This window comes from Zonotrichia albicollis, chromosome 34 (genome assembly GCF_047830755.1).
Source record: "Zonotrichia albicollis isolate bZonAlb1 chromosome 34, bZonAlb1.hap1, whole genome shotgun sequence".
Lineage (NCBI taxonomy): Eukaryota > Metazoa > Chordata > Aves > Passeriformes > Passerellidae > Zonotrichia > Zonotrichia albicollis.
The window spans coordinates 1,628,008-1,647,281 of record NC_133852.1 but is presented as its reverse complement, the minus strand read 5'-3'; the positions used below and the strand labels follow the sequence as shown (position 1 = coordinate 1,647,281).

Here is a 19,274-nt window from a genome sequence, read left to right as displayed (position 1 = left end):
AGAGCCCCCTCCCCACAATAAAGATCCCAAACCCACAGAGCCCCCTCCCCACAATAAAGGCCCCAAACCCACAGAGCCCCCTCCCCACAATAAAGACCCCAAACCCACAGAGACCCCTCCCCACAATAAAGGCCCCAAAACCACAGAGACCCCTCCCCACAATAAAGACCCCAAACCCACAGAGCCCTCTCCCCACAATAAAGAGCCTCCAGCCCCCCACAGAGCCCCCTCCCCACAATAAAGACCCCTCCCCATTCCCACCTCTCTGCTGTCGTCTCCGGGGGGCGGGGGGGGCCCGCGGGGCCGGGGGGCTCCCATGGCCAGGGGGGCTCCCATGGGGCTGCCTGGGGGGGGGGCACAGGGGGGACATCAGCCAGGGAGGGGACACAGGGACACAGAGGGGACATCAGCCAGGGAGGGGACACAGGGACACAGAGGGGACACAGGGACACACAGAGGGGACATCAGCTGGGGAGGGGACACAGAGGGGACATCAATCGGGGGGGGGGACACAGGGACACAGAGGGGACACAGAGGGGACACAGGGGGACATCAGCTGGGGGGGGGGGGACACAGAGGGGACAGGGGACACAGAGGGGACATCAGCCCAGGAGGGGAGACAGGGGACAGGGACACACAAAGATGACAAGGACACACAAAGGGGACATCAGCCAGGGAGGCGACACAGGGACACAGAGGGGACATCAATCAGGGGGGGACACACAAAGGGGACATCAGCCAGTGAGGGGACACAGAGGGGATATCAATCGGGGGGGGACACAGGGACACAGAGGGGACACAGAGGGGACATCAGCCAGGGAGGGGACACAGGGACACACAGAGGGGACACAGAGGGGACATCAATCGGGGGGGGACACAGAGGGGACATCAGCCGGAGGGGGGACAAGGGACAGACAGGATATCAGCCCAGGAGGGAACAGGGGACAGGGACACACAGAGGTGACAGGGACACACAGAGGGGACATCAGCCAAGGAGAGGAACATAGAGGGGACATCAGCCGGGGAGGGACAGGGACACACAGAGAGGACATCAGTCAGGGAGGGGACACACAGAGGGGACACAGGGACACAGAGAAGACATCAGCCAGGGAGGGACAGGGGACAGGAATACACAGAGGTGACAAGAGGTGACAGGGACACACAAAGGTAACAGGGACACAGAGGGGACATCAATCGGGGGGGGGGGGGACACAGGGACACACAGAGGGGACAGGGACACACAGAGGTGACAGGGACACACAGAGGTGACAGGGACACAGAGGGGACATCAGCCAGGGAAGGACAGGGGACAGGAATACACAGAGGTGACAGGGACACAGAGGGGACATCAGGCAGGGAAGGACAGGGGACAGGAATACACAGAGGTGACAGGGACACAGAGGGGACATCAGGCAGGGAGGGGACACAGGGACACACAGAGATAACAGGGACACAGAGGGGACATCAATCGGGGGGGGACACAGGGACACACAGAGGGGACACAGAGGGGACATCAGCCAGGGAGGGACAGGGACACACAGAGGGGACATCAGGCAGGGAGGGGACACAGAGGGGACATCAATCGGGGGGGGACACAGGGACACACAGAGGGGACACAGAGGGGACATCAGGCAGGGAGGGGACACAGGGACACACAGAGGTGACAAGGACACACAGAGGGGACATCAGCCAGGGCGGGGGTGGCACAGGGGCACAGAGGTGTCCCCACCCCCCCCAGTGCCCCCCCCTCACCTCGGGGGGCCAGGGGGGCCCTGGCGGCCATGGGGGTCCCCTCAGGGGCGGCGCGGGGGGCGGGGGGGGTCAGCTTGGCCATCTCCTGCTGCCGCTCCTGCTCCAGCAGCACCGCGGCCTGGGGGGGAATGGGGGTCAGGGGGCGCTGGGTGTGACCCCCCCAACACTGGGGAGACCCCCGGAACCCAGGGGGAGCCCCCAAACCCCAAAGAGTCCCCTCAAACCCTGGGGAGCCTCCCAAAAACCAGGGGTGATCCCCCAAACCCAGGGGAGTCCCCTCAAATCCTGAGTGTCCCCCCAAACCCAGGGGGGCTCCCTAAACCCTGTGTAACCCCCAAACCCTGTGATACCCCCAAACGCCAAAGAGTCCCCCCAAACCCTGGGGAGCCCCCCAAAAACCAGGGGGGACCCCCAAACCCAAGGGAGCCCCCAAACCCCAAAGAGTCCCCCCAGACCCTGGGGAGCCCCCTCAAATCCTGAGTGTCTCCCCAAACCGATGGGAGCCCCCAAACCCCAAAGAGTCCCCCCAAACCCTGGGGAGCCCCCTCAAATCCTGAGTGTCCCCCCAAATCCTGAGTGTCCTCCCAAACCGATGGGAGCCCCCAAACCCCAAAGAGTCCCCCCAGACCCTGGGGAGCCCCCCAAAAACCAGGGGGGAACCCCCCAAAACCAGGGGAGCCCCCTCAAATCCTGAGTGTCCCCCCAAATCCCAGGTGCTCCCCTAAGCCCTGTGTGACCCCCCAAACACAGGGTGATCCCCCAATCCCAGGTGCCCCCCTAAACCCTGGGAGCCCCCAAACCCCAAAGTGTCCCCCCAACCCAGGGGAGCCCCCAAACCCCAAAGACTCCCCCCAAACCCTGGGGAGCCCCCCACAAACCAGGGGTGCCCCCAAACCCAGAAAAGCCCCCCAAAATCCTGAGTGTCCCCCCAAACCCAGGGGAACTCCCTAAAAACCAGGGGGAATCCCCCAAACCCAGGGGAGCCCCCTAAACCCTGGGGAGCGCCCCAAAAACCAGGGGGGACCCCCCAAACCCAGGGGAGCCCCCTCAAATCCTGAGTGTCCCCCCAAATTCCAGGTGCTCCCCTAAACCCTGTGTGACCCCCAAACCCAGGGTGATCCCCCAATCCCAGGTGCCCCCCTAAACCCTGGGAGCCCCCCCAACTCTGGGTGCCCCCCCAAACCCCAAAGAGTCCCCCCCAAATCCTGGGGAGCCCCCCAAAAACCAGGGGGGACCCCCCAAACCCAGGGGAGTCCCCTCAAATCCTGAGTGTCCCCCCAAACCCAGGGGAGCCCCCAAACCCCAAAGAGTCCCCCCCAGACCCTGGGGAGCCCCCCAAAAACCAGGGGGGACCCCCCAAACCCAGGGGAGGCCCCCCAACCCAGGGGTGCCCCCAAACCCAGGGGAGCCCCCTCAAATCCTGAGTGTCCCCCCAAACCGATGGGAGCCCCCAAACCCCAAAGAGTCCCCCCAACCCAGGGGGGACCCCCCAAACCCAGGGGAGCCCCCCCAAATCCTGAGTGTCCCCCAAACCCAGGGGAGCCCCCTCAAATCCTGAGTGTCCCCCCAAACCCTGAGGAGCCCCCGCAAAAACCAGGGGTGCCCCCAAACCCAGAAAAGCCCCCCAAAATCCTGAGTGTCCCCCCAAACCCAGGGGTGCCCCCAAACCCAGGGGAGCCCCCCCAAACCCTGGGAGTCCCCCCAAACCCTGGGAGCCCCCCCAACCCCCAGGGTCCCCCCTCACCCGTTTCTGCTGTTCCAGCAGCTCCTGCTCCTTGGCCTTGTCTCCAAACGGGTGCTGGCCCTGGGGTGGGGGCAGCACAGTCAGGACCCCCCCCCCCAAAAAAACAAGGGTGCCCCCACAAAGTGTCACCCAATCTCCAACACCCCCAAAAATCCCAAATCCCACCCCAAAACCATCCCTCAGCTCACCTGCTCGATGGGCGCCCACCCCAAAGCAGCCCCACCCCCACCACCATTGACTGCCCGGACCCCCAAAACCCCCCCAAACCTCCCCCCCACTCCCCAAAAGGAGCCCCCCCCTCAAAAAGCCCCCCTGGACCTGAGCCTGCTCCTCCTGCAGCAGCAGGGCCCCATCTGACCCCCCAAAGCCCCCCAAACCCCCCCTAAGCTCCCCATGCCTCCTGCCTTCCCAAATAAGCCCCCCACCCCCCAGAGGTGCCCCCACCCCAAAAGGAGCCCCCCCAGACCGGCGCCCACTCCTCCTGCAGCAGCATGGCCACTTTAACCCCCCCCCTAAACCCCAATGAACCCCCCCAAATCCCAAACCCCAGAGCCCCCCTGCCCTTCTGGTGCCCCCCACCCCATCAAGGGAACCCCCACCCCAAAATTCGCCCCCTCCCCATACCTGCGCCCGCTCCTCCTGCAGCAGCATGGCCGCCGCTTTAACCCCCCCAAAGCCCAGACCCCCGAGTTCCCCCGTGCCCCCCACGCCCCCAGAGGAGCCCCCTACCCCAAATCCCTGCCCCAATACCTGTGCCCTCTCCTCCTGCAGCAGCATGGCCACTATAACCCCCCCAAAGGTGCCCCCCCTGAGCCCCCCACCCCAAAATTCGCCCCCTCCCCAATACCTGAGCCCTCTCCTCCTGCAGCAGCATGGCCGCTGTTATCCCCCCAAAAGGAGCCCCCCTGTGCCCCCCACCCCAAAAGGAGCCCCCCACCCCAAAAAGCCCCCCAATACCTGAGCTCCCTCCTCCTGCAGCAGCATGGCCGCTATAACCCCCCATCCCTCAGCCCCCCACCCCAAAAGGAGCCCCCCACCCCAGAAGAGCCCCCTCCCCAATACCTGAGCTCTCTCCTCCTGCAGCAGCATGGCCACTATAACCCCCCATCCCCGTGCCCCCCACCCCAAATCCCCCCGTACCTGTGCCGTCTCGTCCTGCAGCAGCATGGCCCCTAAAACCCCCATCCCCGTGCCCCCCACCCCAAAAGGAGCCCCCCAAATCCCCCCACCCCGTACCTGTGCCCTCTCCTCCTGCAGCAGCATGGCCGCTATAACCCCCCATCCCTCAGCCCCCCACCCCAAAAGGAGCCCCCCACCCCAGAGGAGCCCCCTCCCCAATACCTAAGCCCTCTCCTCCTGCAGCAGCATGGCCGCTGTAACCCCCCACCCCAAATCCCCCCGTACCTGTGCCCTCTCCTCCTGCAGCAGCATGGCCGCTGTAACCCCCCATCCCCGTGCCCCCCACCCCAAAAGGAGCCCCTACCCCAAAAGGAGCCCCCCAAATCCCCCAATACCTACCTGAGCCCGCTCCTCCTGCAGCAGCATGGCCGCTATAACACCCCCAAAATGAGCCCCCCACCCCAAATCCCCCCATACCTGTGCCCTCTCCTCCTGCAGCAGCATGGCCGCTGTAACCCCCCATCCCCGTGCCCCCCACCCCAAAATTCGCCCCCTCCCCATACCTGCGCCCTCTCCTCCTGCAGCAGCATGGCCGCTATAACACACCCCAAATGAGCCCCCCACCCCAAAATTTGCCCCCCAAATCCCCCGGTACCTGAGCTCTCTCCTCCTGCAGCAGCATGGCCGCCTGCTGCTGTGCCAGCGTCAGCCGCTCCTCCTCGCTGAGCCCCGCGGGGGGGGGCGGCGGCGGCACCGGGACCCCCCCCACGGGCCCCCCCCCCCACGGGCCCCCCCAGGCCGAAGCCGAGCCCCAGCCCCGGGGGGGGCGGGGGGGGCACCAGGGGGTGCTGCAGGGGCAGCGCCGGGGGCAGCTGGGGGGCAAAGGGGGGGTCAGGGGGGCAGCTGGGGCGCCCCCACCCCAATACTTAATGTCCCCCCCCCACCCCAAAATCTAATACACCAATTTTGGGGGGGGGTCTGAGAGATTTAACCCCCCAACCCCAAATCTGGGTGTCATTGACCCCCCCCCACCCCAAAATCTAATACACCAATTTTTTTTTGGGGGGGGGAGGGTCTGAGAAGTTTTAACCCCCCCAGCCCCAAATCTGGGTGTCATTGACCCCCCCCCCACCACCCCAAATTTGGGTTCTGGATGATTTTAAGCTCCCCAACCCCAAAATTTGGTGTCATTGAACCCCCCCCCAAAAAAAATTTGGGTGCTCTGGAAGGTTTTAACTCTCCCCACCCCAAATCTGGGTGTCATTGAGCCCCGCCAACCCCAAAATCTAATACACCAATTTTTGGGGGGGGGGGGGGGGTCTGAGAGGTTTTAACCCCCCCAGCCCCAAATCTGGGTGTCATTGACCCCCCCCCCCCCACCACCCCAAATTTGGGTTCTGGACAATTTTAAGCCCCCCCAACCCCAAAAACTTGGTGTCATTGAGCCCCCCCCAAAAAAATTTGGGTGCTCTGGAAGGTTTTAACTCTCCCCACCCCAAAATTTGGTGGCATTGACCCCCCCACCCCACCCCACAATTTAACCCCCCGAATTTGAGGAAGTCCTGAGGAGTTTTAACCCCTCCCCACCCCAAAATTTAATGCCCCCACCACCCCAAATTGGGTGTCATTGACCCCCCCCCCACCCAAAATTTAACATCCCAACCACCCGGAATTTGGGGGGGTCTGAGAAATTTTAACCCCACCACCCCAAATTTGTGGGTTCTGGAAAGTTTTAACCCCCCCCACCCAAAACCTGAGTGTCCTTGACCCCCCCACCCCAAAATCTGGAGCTCTGAGGGGTCTTAAACCCCCCCAAAATGACCCATGGACCCCTCCCCATCCAAATTGGGGTCCCCCCACCCCAAACCCCCCCAGACCCCCCCCCCCCGATGGCACCTGGGGGGGCGGGGCCTTGTCCCCCTCCTCGGGGCGCAGCGCCGGCCGGCTCAGCACGATCCCGGTCTGGGGGGGGGGGCACAAATTGGGGAGGGGTCCCAGTGAGCCCCCCCTGATCCGAGGGGACACGGGGACCCCCCCTCTGGGAGGGTGGGGGGGGGGAGAGACCCCCAGCCCCCCAAAAAATGGAATAACCCCCCCCCAAATTATACTGAACCTCCCAGAAATCTCATTAAATCCTCTAAAAATCACATTAAAACTGCCTTAAAATCACATTTGACTCCCCCAAAAATCTCATTAACCCCCCCCAAAATCCCATTAAACTCCCAAAAATCAAACCCCTTAAAAATCCCATTAAACCCGCCCCAAAAATCCCACTATACCCACCAAAAATCACACTGAACCACAAAATATCAAACCCCAGAAAAATCACATCAAACTTCCCAAAAATCACATTGAACTCCCCAAAATCACATTAAACCGCAACAAGAACCCTATCAAACCTCCCCAAAATAACATTAACCCCCCAAAAATCACATTAAATCCCCACAAAACCACATTAAGTCCCCCAAAAATCACATTAAACCCTACAAAAATCATATTAAATCTCCCAAAAATCATGTCAAATCCCCCCAAAATCACATTAAACCCCTCAAAATAATATTAAACCTCTCCAAAGTCACATTAAATCCCCCCAAAATTACACTAAACTCTCCAAAACCCCATTAAATCCCCCCAAAATAACATTAAACCCCCCCAAAATCCTGTTAAACTCCTAAAAACCACATTAAATCCTACAAACATCACATAAAACCCCACAAAAACCACACTAAACTCCCCAAAAATCACATTAAGCCCCTCAAAAATCACTAGCGTGCCAAAATCCACATTAAACCCCCCCAAAAAACAAATTAAACCACCCCAAAATCACATCAAACCCCATAAAATCCCATTAAACCCCCCCAAAAATAAGTGTCCCTCCTCAAAGGGACCCAAGGACGGGGCAGAATTTGGGGTGCCCCCGTTTTGGGGTCTCACCTGCAGGGTGTAGGCCTGGAGCCGCTCCAGGAGCTCCTCACGGGTCCCTGCGGGAAAAGGGAGGCTCAGGGACCCCCAAATTCTGCCCCAGAACCCCCCAAATTCTTCTGCCCCTTCACAGACCCTTAAAACATCTCAGCACCCCAAAAATTCCCCTCCAGGGACCCCCAAAACTCCCCGAAATCGCCTCAGGTCACCCCCAAATTTTCCCCCTTTCCCTCATGGGACCCCAAAAACCCCAAATTTCTCCTTTTTCCCCTCACACATCCCCGAAATCCTCCCGAGTTTTCCCTCAGATTTCCTCACAATCCCCTCAGGTGACCCCGAAACGCCAAATTTTCTCGTCCAGCCCTCAGATCTTCCCTCACATGACCCCAAATCCCCACAAATTTTCCCTCAGATCTCCCCCCAATCCCCTCAGGTGACCCCAAAAACCCCAAATTTCCCTTCTTCTCCTCACACATCCCCCAAATCCCCTCACGGCTCCATCCCCGCTCCCCCCTCACGGATTCATCCCCGCTCCCCTCACGGATCCATCCCCGCTCTCCTCACGGTTTCCCCCCCTCGCTCCCCTCACGGTTTCCCCCGTTCCCCGCACCCTGCGCGGGGGCTCCGATGCCGGCGAGCGTGGCCTGGAGCTCGGGGTGGGCCCAGCCCGCGTACGGGGAGCGCTCGGGAGCTCGGGGGTCCCTCAGGGGCTCCCCCGGCCCGGCCGCCGCCGCCGCATCCGCGCGCTCCGCCGCCATCTTGGCGCCGCCGCCGCCGAGAGCGAGGCAGCCAATCGAAGAGCGCGGGGCCGCGCGGTACGTGATGACGTCACTGGGTGAAGAGGGCGGGGCTTGCGCGGATATTTGGGGTAATGAGGAGGGTGGTGACGTCATGGTGACAGAGTGATGTCATGGAGACGGAGGGTTTAGTAGCATGAGATCTGTTGGAGTGACGTCATAGGATTCAATATCCTTACTCAATAACATGGCCCCTCCCACTCCGCTGCCCGGCACTTCCCAGATTTTCATTTACATAGCTCCGCCCATAGCTTGTGCAGGTATTCACGCTTATTAGCATGTCACCGCCCCAAGCCTCATTTACATCACACCGGGGTTTCAGCAGATTTACATGAGCCCCTTCGTGACGCAGCCCCTCATTTGCATAACCGCGCTCATTATGCAGGTGAAAGTTCCGCCCTCTTTCTTGGCTCCGCCCCAAACGCGGCCATTCATTTCTCACGAGGGCGGTTTCGTTTAGGCCACGCCCACCCTCGTGGCTGTTAACCACGCCCCTTTTGCGGGCGGGCTTTGCACTCGACTCCTCCCTCTGGTGGGCGTGGTCTTGTATGTTCCCGCCTTCCTTTTCCGGAAGTGATGTCACCTCCGCCGCCGCTCTACCCGGAAGTGCCGCCGCAGGTGAGCGCGCGCCGCGAGGTGGGGGCGGGGCCGGGGCGTCCCGGGGGCTCCCTGATCCCCCCCCCCGCCCCTCCCCCACCCCGGGGGGGGGATCCCTGAGCCCCTCCCCCATCCCGGGGGTCCCTGAGCCCCCCCATTTCCTGGGGGTCCCCGAGCCCTCCCCAGCCCCTCCCCCATCCCGGAGGTTCCTGACCCCCCCCTTCCCCCCCGTGCCCCCCCGGGGGTCCCTGACCCCCCTCCGTGTGTCCCCTCCCCCCCCAGCCCCGCCATGTCGCGCGCCACCAAGCGGAAGCACGTGGTGCGGGAGCTGCTGGAGGAGCGCGTGCAGCCCGCGGAGGGACAGAGCGTGGTCAGGGTGAGAGAGGGGACAGGGGGACATTGGGGGGACAGGGGGACATTGGGGGGACAGGGGGACATTGGGGGCATTGGCGGGATTGGGACAGCGGGGGGACAGAGCGTGGTCAGGGTGAGAGAGGGGACAGGGGGGACAGGAGGACACTGGGGGGATTGGGGACATTGGGGACAGCTGGGACATTGGGGGGATTGGGGACACTGGGGGAACAGGGCCACATTGGGGGGATAAGGGACATTGGGACAGCGGGGACAGCGGGGGGACAGAGTGTGGTCAGGGTGAGAGCAGGACGAGGGCACACTGGGGACATTGAGGGGACATCAGGGACATGGGGGGGAATTGGGGACATTGGAGGGACCTTGGGGACATCATGGGGACTGAAGACATCAGGGACACTGGGGGGACATTGGGGAGACATGAGGGACAATGGGGGGACATTGGGGACACTGGGGGGACCCGAGGGAAAAAACACTGCTCTAGGGACAATGAGGACACTGAGGGGACACAGGGGACAATGAGGGGACACCAAGCCCGGCCGTGTCCCCAGGTGTTGGGGACACCGGGGAACAACCTGCACGAGGTGGAGACGGCGGAGGGGACGCGGTTCCTGGCCAGCATGCCACCAAGGTTCAGGAAGCACATCTGGATCAAGAGAGGTGACACTGCCACCCTGCCACTGCCACCCTGTCACTGTGTGATTGTCACTGTGTGATTGTCACTCTATCATTGTTCTGTGTGATTGTCACTGCCCCTGTGCCACCTTGTCACTGTTCCGTGTCATTGTCACTGTCACTGCCACCATGGTTCAGGAAGCACATCTGGATCAAGAGAGGTGACACTGCCACCCTGTCACTGCCACCCTGCCACTGTCACTGTGTGATTGGCATTGTCTCTGTGTCACCCTATCACTGTCCTGTGTCATTGTTCTGTGTCACTGTTCGCTGTCATGGTCACTCTGGCACTGCCTTTGTCACCAGGGCATTGTCACCCTGTCACCCTGCCCTCCCCCGCTGTCCCCTCCCCACCCTGGGCACTCTCTATGTCCCTCTGTCCCTTCAGTGTGCCCTCAGTGTCCCCAATGTCCCCTCAATGTCCTCAGTGTTCCCCTGTCCCTCAGTGTCCCCAATGTCCCCTCAGTGTCCCTCTGTCCCTCAGTGTCCCCTCAGTGTCCCCAATGTCCCCTCAGTGTCCCTCTGTCCCTCAGTGTCCCCTCAGTGTCCCCAATGTCCCCTCAGTGTCCCCTCAGTGTCCCCAATGTCCCCTCATTGTCCCCAATGTCCCTCAGTGTCCCCTCAGTGTCCCTCTGTCCCTCAGTGTCCCCAGTGTCCCCTCAGTGTCCCCTCAGTGTCTCCAGTGTCCCTCAGTGTCCCCTCATTGTCCCCAATGTCCCCTCAGTGTCCCCTCTGTCCCCAGGTGATTTCCTGCTGGCCGATCCCATCCTGTCCCTGTGTCCCCAATGTCCCCTCAGTGTCCCCAGTGTCCCTCAGTGTCCCCAGTGTCCCCTCAGTGTCCCCAATGTCCCCAATGTCCCTCAGTGTCCCTGCTGTCCCCTCAGTGTCCCCAATGTCCCCTCTGTCCCCAGGTGATTTCCTGCTGGTCGATCCCATCCTGTCCCTGTGTCCCCAATGTCCCCTCAGTATCCCCCTGTCCCTCAGTGTCCCCAATGTCCCCTCAGTGTCCCTGCTGTCCCCTCAGTGTCCCCAATGTCCCCTCAATGTCCCCAGTGTCCCCTCAATGTCCCCAATGTCCCCAATGTCCCTCAGTGTCCCCAATGTCCCTCAGTGTCCCCTCTGTCCCCAGGTGATTTCCTGCTGGTCGATCCCATCCTGTCCCTGTGTCCCCTCAGTGTCCCTCAGTGTCCCTCAGTGTCCCCCTGTCCCCTCAATGTCCCCAATGTCCCCTCATTGTCCCCAATGTCCCTCAGTGTCCCCTCAGTGTCCCCTCTGTCCCCAGGTGATTTCCTGCTGGTCGATTCCATCCTGTCGCTGTGTCCCCAATGTCCCCTCAGTGTCCCCTCAGTGTCCCCCTGTCCCTGTGTCCCCCTGTCCCTCAGTGTCCCTGCTGTCCCCCCAATGTCCCCTGCTGTCCCCAGGTGATTTCCTGCTGGTCGATCCCATCCTGTCGCTGTGTCCCCAATGTCCCCTCAGTGTCCCCTCAGTGTCCCCAATGTCCCCCAATGTCCCCAATGTCCCCTCTGTCCCCAGGTGATTTCCTGTTGGTCGATCCCATCCTGGAGGGCTCCAAGGTCAAGGCCGAGATTTCCCTGGTGCTGCTCCCGCCCCACGTGCGCTCGCTGCAGCGCCAGGGGCTCTGGTACGGCCCCAAAAACCCCAAAAATACCCCAAAAACACCCCAAAACACCCCAAAAACACCCCAAAAATACCCCAAACACCCCAAAAACACCCCAAACACCCCAAAAACACCCCTAAAATACCCCCAAAATACCCCCTAAAACCCCAAAACGCCCCCTAAAACCAAAAAATACCCCCAAAATACCCCAAAACACCCCAAGAACACCCCTAAAATACCCCAAAACACCCCAAAAACACCCCTAAAATACCCCAAAACACCCCAAAATAGCCCAAAACACCCCAAAAATACTCCCTAAAACCCAAAAATGCCCCCTAAAACCAAAAAATACCCCAAAATATCACCCCAAAATACCCCCCAAAAATGCTCCCCAATGCCCCCAAATACCCCAAAGCACCCCTAAAATATCCCCCTTAAGTACCCCCCCAAAACACCCCGATATATCCCCAAAAACACCCCCAAAACACCAAAAAAAATGACCCCAAAATACCTCCCCAAATACCCCCCTAAAACACAAAATATCCCTCCAAACCCCAAAAATACACCCCAAAAAAAACCCAAAATACCCCCAAAACACCCCTAAAATATCCCCACAAAATACCCCAAAACTGTCCTAGAATACCCCTAAATATCCCCAAAAAATACCCCCAAAACCCTCAAAATACCCCCCCAACCACCCAAAAATACCCCCAGGCAAAAAAATGCACCAAAATACCACAAAAACAAAAACAAACAAAAAAACCCCCAAAACACCCTCCGAAAAACCCAAAAATAGCCCCCAAAACAAAAAAATGCCCCTTCAAAATACCCAAAAAAATCCCCCAAAATAACCTGAAACCCCCCAAAAATACAACCCCAAAATCTCCCGTCCCAAACCCCAAAATAACCCCCTCAAAATATCAAAAATATCCCAAAATATCCAAAGAAAACCCCCAAAAAAACCAATTTTACCCAAAACTTCCAAAATTCCTCCAAAATCCCCCAAAATTCCCCCAAAAATCCCCCAAAATTCCCCAAATCACCCCAAAATTCCCCCAGGCCCGAGGCCTTCGCGCCCCTGGAGAGGAAAAACGCCCGGGAGGGGTGAGTTAATTACAGGGGATTCATTAATTAATTAATTGGGGGTTGGTAATGGGGGTTAATTAATTGGGATTTGGATTAATTTAATTTGGATTTAATTAAATAACGGGGTGTGGCAAGGGGATGTTAATTGAAGAGTGAGAATGCAGATTAACTGGGGGGTAATAATGAGATCTTAATTAATTTGGGGTAATGAAGTTGTTAATTGGGTAGTGATAATGAGATCTTAATTAATTTGGGTTAATGGGAGTGTTAATTGGGGGGCAATAATTAACATTAATTGGGGTCCAGTCATGACAATAATAATGGGACCTTAATTGGGGGGCGATAATGGTGGATTAATTGGGGGGTGATAATTGGGGAGGGGGGGTTAATTGGGGTCATTAATAGGGACAATAATCTGACCCTAATTGGGGGGTAATAATGGTGAATTAATTAGAGGGGTGATAATTAGGGGGGTTAATTGGGGGGTGATAATGGGAGGGTTAATTGGGGTCATTAATGGGGACAATAATGAGGAGGAGGGATCAGAATGGGACCGATGGGACACTTGGGGACACCTTTGGGGACACGGTGCCAACTTAGGGACACGGTGCCACTTTGGGGACACCTTTGGGGACACGGTGGCACTTTGGGGACACCTCAGGGACACGGTGGCACTTTGGGGACACGGTGGCACTTTGGGGACCTGGTGGCACTTTGGGGACACGGTGGCACTTTGGGGACACCTCAGGGACACGGTGGCACTTTGGGGACACGGTGGCACTTTGGGGACCTGGTGCCACCTTAGGGACATGGTGGCACTTTGGGGACACGGTGGCACACTTTGAGGACACGGTGCTATCTTAGGGACACGGTGCCACCTTAGGGACACGGTGGCACTTTGGGGGGACCTGGTGGCACTTTGGGGACACGGTGCCACCTTAGGGACACGGTGGCACTTTGGGGACACCTTTGGGGACCTGGTGGCACTTTGGGGACATGGTGGCACTTTGGGGGGACACGGTGGCACTTTGGGGGGACCTGGTGGCACTTTGGGGACCTGGTGGCACTTTGGGGACACGGTGCCACTTTAAGGACATCTTTGGGGACCTGGTGCCACTTTGGGGACATGGTGGCACTTTGGGGTCACGGTGCCCCCCCCGTGTGACCCCCCAGGGACGAGCAGGGGCTCTTTGTCAACACCAACCGGGGGGGGACCCCTGGGGACACCGAGGAGGACACCGGGGACAGCGATGGGGACAACGGGGACACCGAGGAGGACACGGGGGACAGCGATGGGGACAACGGGGACAGCGAGGGCAGTGACGGGGACAGCGAGGAGGACACCGGGGACAGCGAGGACAGCGAGGGGGACAATGACGAGGATGATGAGGACACCAAGGACAGCGATGGGGACAGTGAAGACAACGATGGGGACAACGACGAGGACACCCAAGGGGACACCAAGGACAGCGTTGGGGACACCAAGGACATCCAAGGAGACACCAAGGACAGCGTTGGGGACAGTGAAGACAACGATGGGGACAACGATGAGGACACCAAGGACAGCGCTGGGGACACCAAGGACAGCGTTGGGGACACCAAGGACAGCGTTGGGGACAGCGTTGGGGACACCGGGGCCAGCTCAGAGCCCGGCAGCCGGGGACACTCGGGGGACACAGAGGACACGAGCGGTGACATTGGGGACACCGCTGCCCCGCAGCTGAAGGACGCTGGGGACAAGGACAGGGGGGACAGGGGGGACACGGGGCGGGGAGGGGACGGTCCCCAATAAAGGATTCTGGTGGCACTGGGGTGGCTCTGGTGTCCCCTCCCCCCCAGTGACACGCGGTGACACCAAGTGACTCCCGGAGGCTTTATTGTCCCCAGGGGCGGGGAGGGGACACGGGTGGCCCAGGGTTGTCCCCGGGGTGTCCCCAGGGTTCCAGGGGTGTCCCCAGGGTTCCAGGGGTGTCCTGAAGAGCCCCAATAACGTCCCCAAGGTTTCCAGCGATGTCCCCAAGGTGTCCCCTCACTTGGTGATGGTGTTCCTGCAAGGCAAATGGGGAAGGGGTCACCGTCCAGCGCTCCCAGTCCCTCCCAGTTCATCCCAGTCACCCCCAAAGGCCTCCCAGTCCATTCCCAGTGCTCCCAGTCCCTCCCAGTCCCCCTCGATCCCCTCCCAGTCCCTCCCAGTCCCTTCCAGTCTCTCCCACTCCCTTCCCCATCCATCCCAATCCTTCCCCAGTTCCCTCCCAATCCCCTCCCAGTCCATCCCAGTCCCTTCCATTCATCCCAGTCTCTCCTAATTCCCTCCCACTCCCTTCCCAATCCATCCCAGTCCTTCCCCAGTTCCTCCGGATCCCCTCCCAGTTCCCTCCCAGTCCATCCCAGTCTTTCCCAGACTCCCCCAGTGCTCCCACTCCCCTTTGAATCCCTCCCAGTCCCTTCCATTCCCCTCCCAGTCTGTCCCAGTCTCCCCCAAATCCATCCCAGTCCATCCCATTCCCCTCCCAATCCATTCCAGTCCCCTCCAATCCATCCCAGTCTCTCCCAATCCCCTCCCAGTCCATCCCAGTCTCTCCCAATCCCCTCCCAGTCCATCCCAGTCTCTCCCAGTGCTCCCACTCCCCTTTGAATCCCTCCCAGTCCCTCCCAGTCCGTCCCAGTCTCCCCCAAATCCATCCCATTCCCCTCCCAGTCTCTCCCAGTCCCCCCCAAATCCATCCCAGTCCCTCCCAGTTCCCTCCCAATCCCCTCCCAGTCCCCCCCATTCCCATCCCAGTCCCCTCCAGTCCCTCCCAGTCCCCCCCAAATCCCTCCCAGTCCGCCCCAGTCTCCCCCAAATCCATCCCAGTCCATCCCATTCCCCTCCCAATCCATTCCAGTCCCCTCCAGTCCATCCCAGTCTCTCCCAATCCCTTCCCAGTCCATCCCAGTCTCTCCCAGTGCTCCCACTCCCCTTTGAATCCCTCCCAGTCCCCCCAGTCCCCCCCAGTCCGTCCCAGTGCTCCCAGTGTGGCGCTCACGCGTTCATGCTCTTGCCGGAGCCGCTCAGGACGATGTACGGCGTTTTCTGCGCGCGCTGCTTCTCCTGCAGCAGCGCCACCGTGCCCAGGGGGGTGTCACTGGAGCTCATCTTCTTCAGCAGCTGCGCCCCACAAACAGGGGGGACCCCAAAGTCAGGGCCACCCCAAAATCCCCAAAACAGCCCCGGGAATGACCCCAAAAAAACCCCCACAAACGACCCCAAGAAAACCCCCAAAACCCTGGGAAAGACCCCAAAAACAGCCCAAAACAAGCCCCAAAAAACGGCCCCGAAACCCTGGGAATAGCCCCCCAAAACCCCCCAGGAACAGCCCCCAAAAAACCCCCAAAACCCTGGGAACAGTCCCCAAAAAACCCTCAAAAACCTCAGGAAAGGTCCCAAAAAACCCCTCAAAAATCCCAGGAATGGCCCCAAAAACCCCAGAAAATTCCCAAAATCCCAAAGGAAACCCCTCGAGTTTTGGGGCTGGGGTCCCCAGGGTGTCACTGGAGCTCATCTTCTTCAGCAGCTGCGCCCCACAAACAGGGGAGACCCCAAAGTCAGGGCCACCCCAAAACAGCCCCAAAACTCCTGGGAATGGTCCCAAAAAAAAATCCCCAAATCCCACGGAACGACCCCAAAAATCTCCAAAAAATGCCCCCAAATTTCCCCCAAAATGTCTCAAAATTCCCCCAAAAAATCTCCAAAATTTCACCAAAAATCCCCCCAAATTCCCCCTCACCGCCTCCTCGTCGAGCTTCTTCATCCTCCTCTCCGTCTTCATCTTCCCCGAGCCCTTCCCGTGGAAGCGATGGGAGAGCTGCCGGAACGCCTGGGGGGACACGGGGACATTGGGGACATTGGGGGGCTTGGGGACACGGGGGACACTGGGGACACTGGGGACATTGGGGACACGGGGGACAGTGTGGGGACGTTGGGGGCAGCATGGGGACATTGGGGGGCTTGGGGACACTGGGGACAGCATGGGGACACTGGGGACATTGTGGGGATGTTGGGGACATTGGGGGGCTTGGGGACAGCATGGGGACACTGGGGACATTGTGGGGATGTTGGGGACATTGGGGACATTGGGGACACTGGGGGGCTTGGGGACAGCATGGGGACATTGGGGCCATTGGGGACAGCATGGGGATGTTGGGGACATTGGGGACACTGGGGGCCTTGGGGACAGCATGGGGACATTGGGGCCACTGGGGACATTGGGGACATTGGGGACACTGGGGACAGCATGGGGACACTGGGGACATTGGGGACATTATGGGGATATTGGGGACATTGTGGGGACATTGGGGACACTGGGGGGCTTGGGGACAGCATGGGGACATTGGGGACATTGGGGACACTGGGGACATTGGGGACATTGGGGGGATGTTGGGGACATTGGGGACATTATGGGGATATTGGGGACATTGTGGAGACACTAGGGACATTGTGGGGATGTTGGGGACATTGGGGATATTGGAGACATTGGGGACATTGGGGGCAGCAGGACAGCATGGGGACATTGGGGGGATGTTGGGGACATTGGGGACAGGGGGACATTGGTGACACTGAGGGGACATTGGGGACACTGGGGACATGGGGGACATTGGGGGCAGCAGGACAGCATGGGGACATTGGGGGGACGTTGGGGACACTGGGGACATTGGGGGGCTTGGGGACAGCATGGGGACAATGGGAACACTGGGGACACTGAGGGCTTGGGGACAGCACGGGGACACTGAGGGGACATTGGGGACATGGGGACACATTGGGGACACATTGGGGACACTGGGGGCCTGGGGACATTGGTGGGATTAGGGGCATTGGGGACATTGGGGACGGCACAGGGACATTGGGGACACCGTGGGGCTTGGGGATAGTTTGGGGTCAGGGGGCATGGGGGACACCGTGGGGGCTCTAGGGACACTGTGGGTGACACCATGGGTGACACCGTGGTGGGTCTGGGGACACCGTGGGGGTGTTGGTGACACTGTGGGGGCTTTGGGGACACCGTGGGTCTGTTGGGGACACCGTGGGTGACACCGTGGGGACTATGGGGACACCATGGGGGCTTTGGGGACACCGTGGGGGCTTTGGGGACACCATGGGGACATTGGGGACACCGTGGGTGACACCGTGGGGACATTGGGGACACGCCACCTCTTTGGGGGTGAGCTTGCGGCCGGTCTCGTCCACGTACTCGATCTTGACGTCGGGCCTGTAGCCGTCCTTCTCCTTGAAATCCTGCGTGAAGCCGCGGAACTCCTCCCGCCGGCTGTACTTGTCATCGATGGCCCTGGGACAGTGGGGACATATTGGGGACATTGGGGACACCATTGGGGACACCATTGGGAACTCCTCCCGCCGGCTGTACTTGTCATCGATGGCCCTGGGGACATGGGGACATTGGGGACACCATTGGGGACATTGGGGACAGGGGGGACACATTGGGGACATCAGGGATATCACTGGGAACTCCTCCCGCCGGCTGTACTTGTCATCGATGGCCCTGGGGACATTGGGGGGACACTGGGGACACCATTGGGGACACACTGGGGACACATTGGGGACAGCACTGGGAACTCCTCCCGCCGGCTGTACTTGTCATCGATGGCCCTGGGGACATGGGGACATTGGGGACATTGGGGACACCATTGGGGACAGCCCTGGGAACTGCTCCCGGCGGCTGTACTTGTCATCGATGGCCCTGGGGACACATTGGGGACATTGGGGACACATTGGGGACATTGGGGACACCATTGGGGACATTGGGGACATCGGGGATATCACTGGGAACTCCTCCCAGCGGCTGTACTTGTCATCGATGGCCCTGAGGACACATTGGGGACATTGGGGACATCATTGGGGACATTGGGGACATCATTGGGGACACCATTGGGAACTCCTCCCGCCGGCTGTACTTGTCATCGATGGCCCTGGGGACATGGGGACATTGGGGACATTGGGGACAATGGGGACACCATTGGGGACATCAGGGATATCACTGGGAACTCCTCCCGCCGGCTGTACTTGTCATCGATGGCCCTGGGGACACATTGGGGACACACTGGGGACATCATTGGGGACACATTGGGGACATTGGGGACACATTGGGGACATTGGGGACACATTGGGGACACACTGGGGACATTGGGGACATCATTGGGGACACATTGGGGACATCAGGGATATCACTGGGAACTCCTCCCAGCGGCTGTACTTGTCATCGATGGCCCTGGGGACATGGGGACATTGGGGACATCACTGGGGACATTGGGGACATTGGGGACACCATTGGGGACACATTGGGGACACACTGGGAACTGCTCCCGGCGGCTGTACTTGTCATCGATGGTCCTGGGGACAGTGGGGACACATTGGGGACATTGGGAGGCTCTGGGTGACAGAGGAGGCAACAGAAGGGATCACAGAGGTGACACACAGGTGACACACACATGACACAGGTGACACACAGGTGACATTGGGGACACTGAGGTGACACACAGCTGACACACAGCTGACACTGAGGTGACACACAGGTGACACACAGCTGACACTGAGGTGACA

The 19,274-nt window shown here is 59.9% G+C and overlaps 3 protein-coding genes across 4 annotated transcripts in view; 1 reads left to right on the top strand and 2 right to left on the bottom strand.

Moving 5' to 3' along the window:
- SF3B2 (splicing factor 3b subunit 2) overlaps window positions 1-5,443 on the bottom strand; it is a 33,776-nt gene extending 28,333 nt beyond the window's left edge. The window contains 4 exon segments of the mRNA XM_074531334.1: window positions 262-344; window positions 1,753-1,870; window positions 3,497-3,561; window positions 5,276-5,443. Coding sequence (XP_074387435.1) covers window positions 262-344; window positions 1,753-1,870; window positions 3,497-3,561; window positions 5,276-5,297 — 288 coding nt within the window. The 5' untranslated portion in view covers window positions 5,298-5,443.
- Window positions 5,444-8,804: 3,361 nt separating this feature from the next.
- On the top strand, window positions 8,805-14,471 carry EIF1AD (eukaryotic translation initiation factor 1A domain containing). 2 transcript variants are annotated; one of them, XM_074531333.1, is made up of 7 exons: window positions 8,805-8,952; window positions 9,214-9,307; window positions 9,852-9,960; window positions 11,509-11,617; window positions 12,653-12,697; window positions 13,853-13,918; window positions 13,961-14,471. In XM_074531333.1, the coding sequence occupies exons 2-7, from the start codon at window positions 9,221-9,223 to the stop codon at window positions 14,469-14,471; spliced, it is 927 nt and encodes a 308-aa protein (XP_074387434.1). In that variant the 5' UTR covers window positions 8,805-8,952; window positions 9,214-9,220. The 2 variants fall into 2 exon arrangements, with proteins under 2 accessions (XP_074387434.1, XP_074387433.1); XM_074531332.1 differs by having other exon boundaries at window positions 13,853-14,471.
- SART1 (spliceosome associated factor 1, recruiter of U4/U6.U5 tri-snRNP) overlaps window positions 14,332-19,274 on the bottom strand; it is a 28,925-nt gene continuing 23,982 nt past the window's right edge. The window contains 4 exon segments of the mRNA XM_074531331.1: window positions 14,332-14,727; window positions 15,706-15,827; window positions 16,447-16,536; window positions 17,868-18,003. Of these exon segments, the coding sequence (XP_074387432.1) occupies window positions 14,709-14,727; window positions 15,706-15,827; window positions 16,447-16,536; window positions 17,868-18,003 (367 nt within the window). The 3' untranslated portion in view covers window positions 14,332-14,708.

Excerpts from the sequence above, each read along its gene's own strand:
- EIF1AD (XM_074531332.1), top strand. The coding sequence starts at position 9,221 with ATGTCGCGCGCCACCAAGCGGAAGCACGTGGTGCGGGAGCTGCTGGAG. Across the intron at positions 9,308-9,851 it reads AGGGACAGAGCGTGGTCAGG|GTGTTGGGGACACCGGGGAA; the intron begins GTGAGAGAGGGG and ends CCGTGTCCCCAG. Across the intron at positions 9,961-11,508 it reads GCACATCTGGATCAAGAGAG|GTGATTTCCTGTTGGTCGAT; the intron begins GTGACACTGCCA and ends CTCTGTCCCCAG.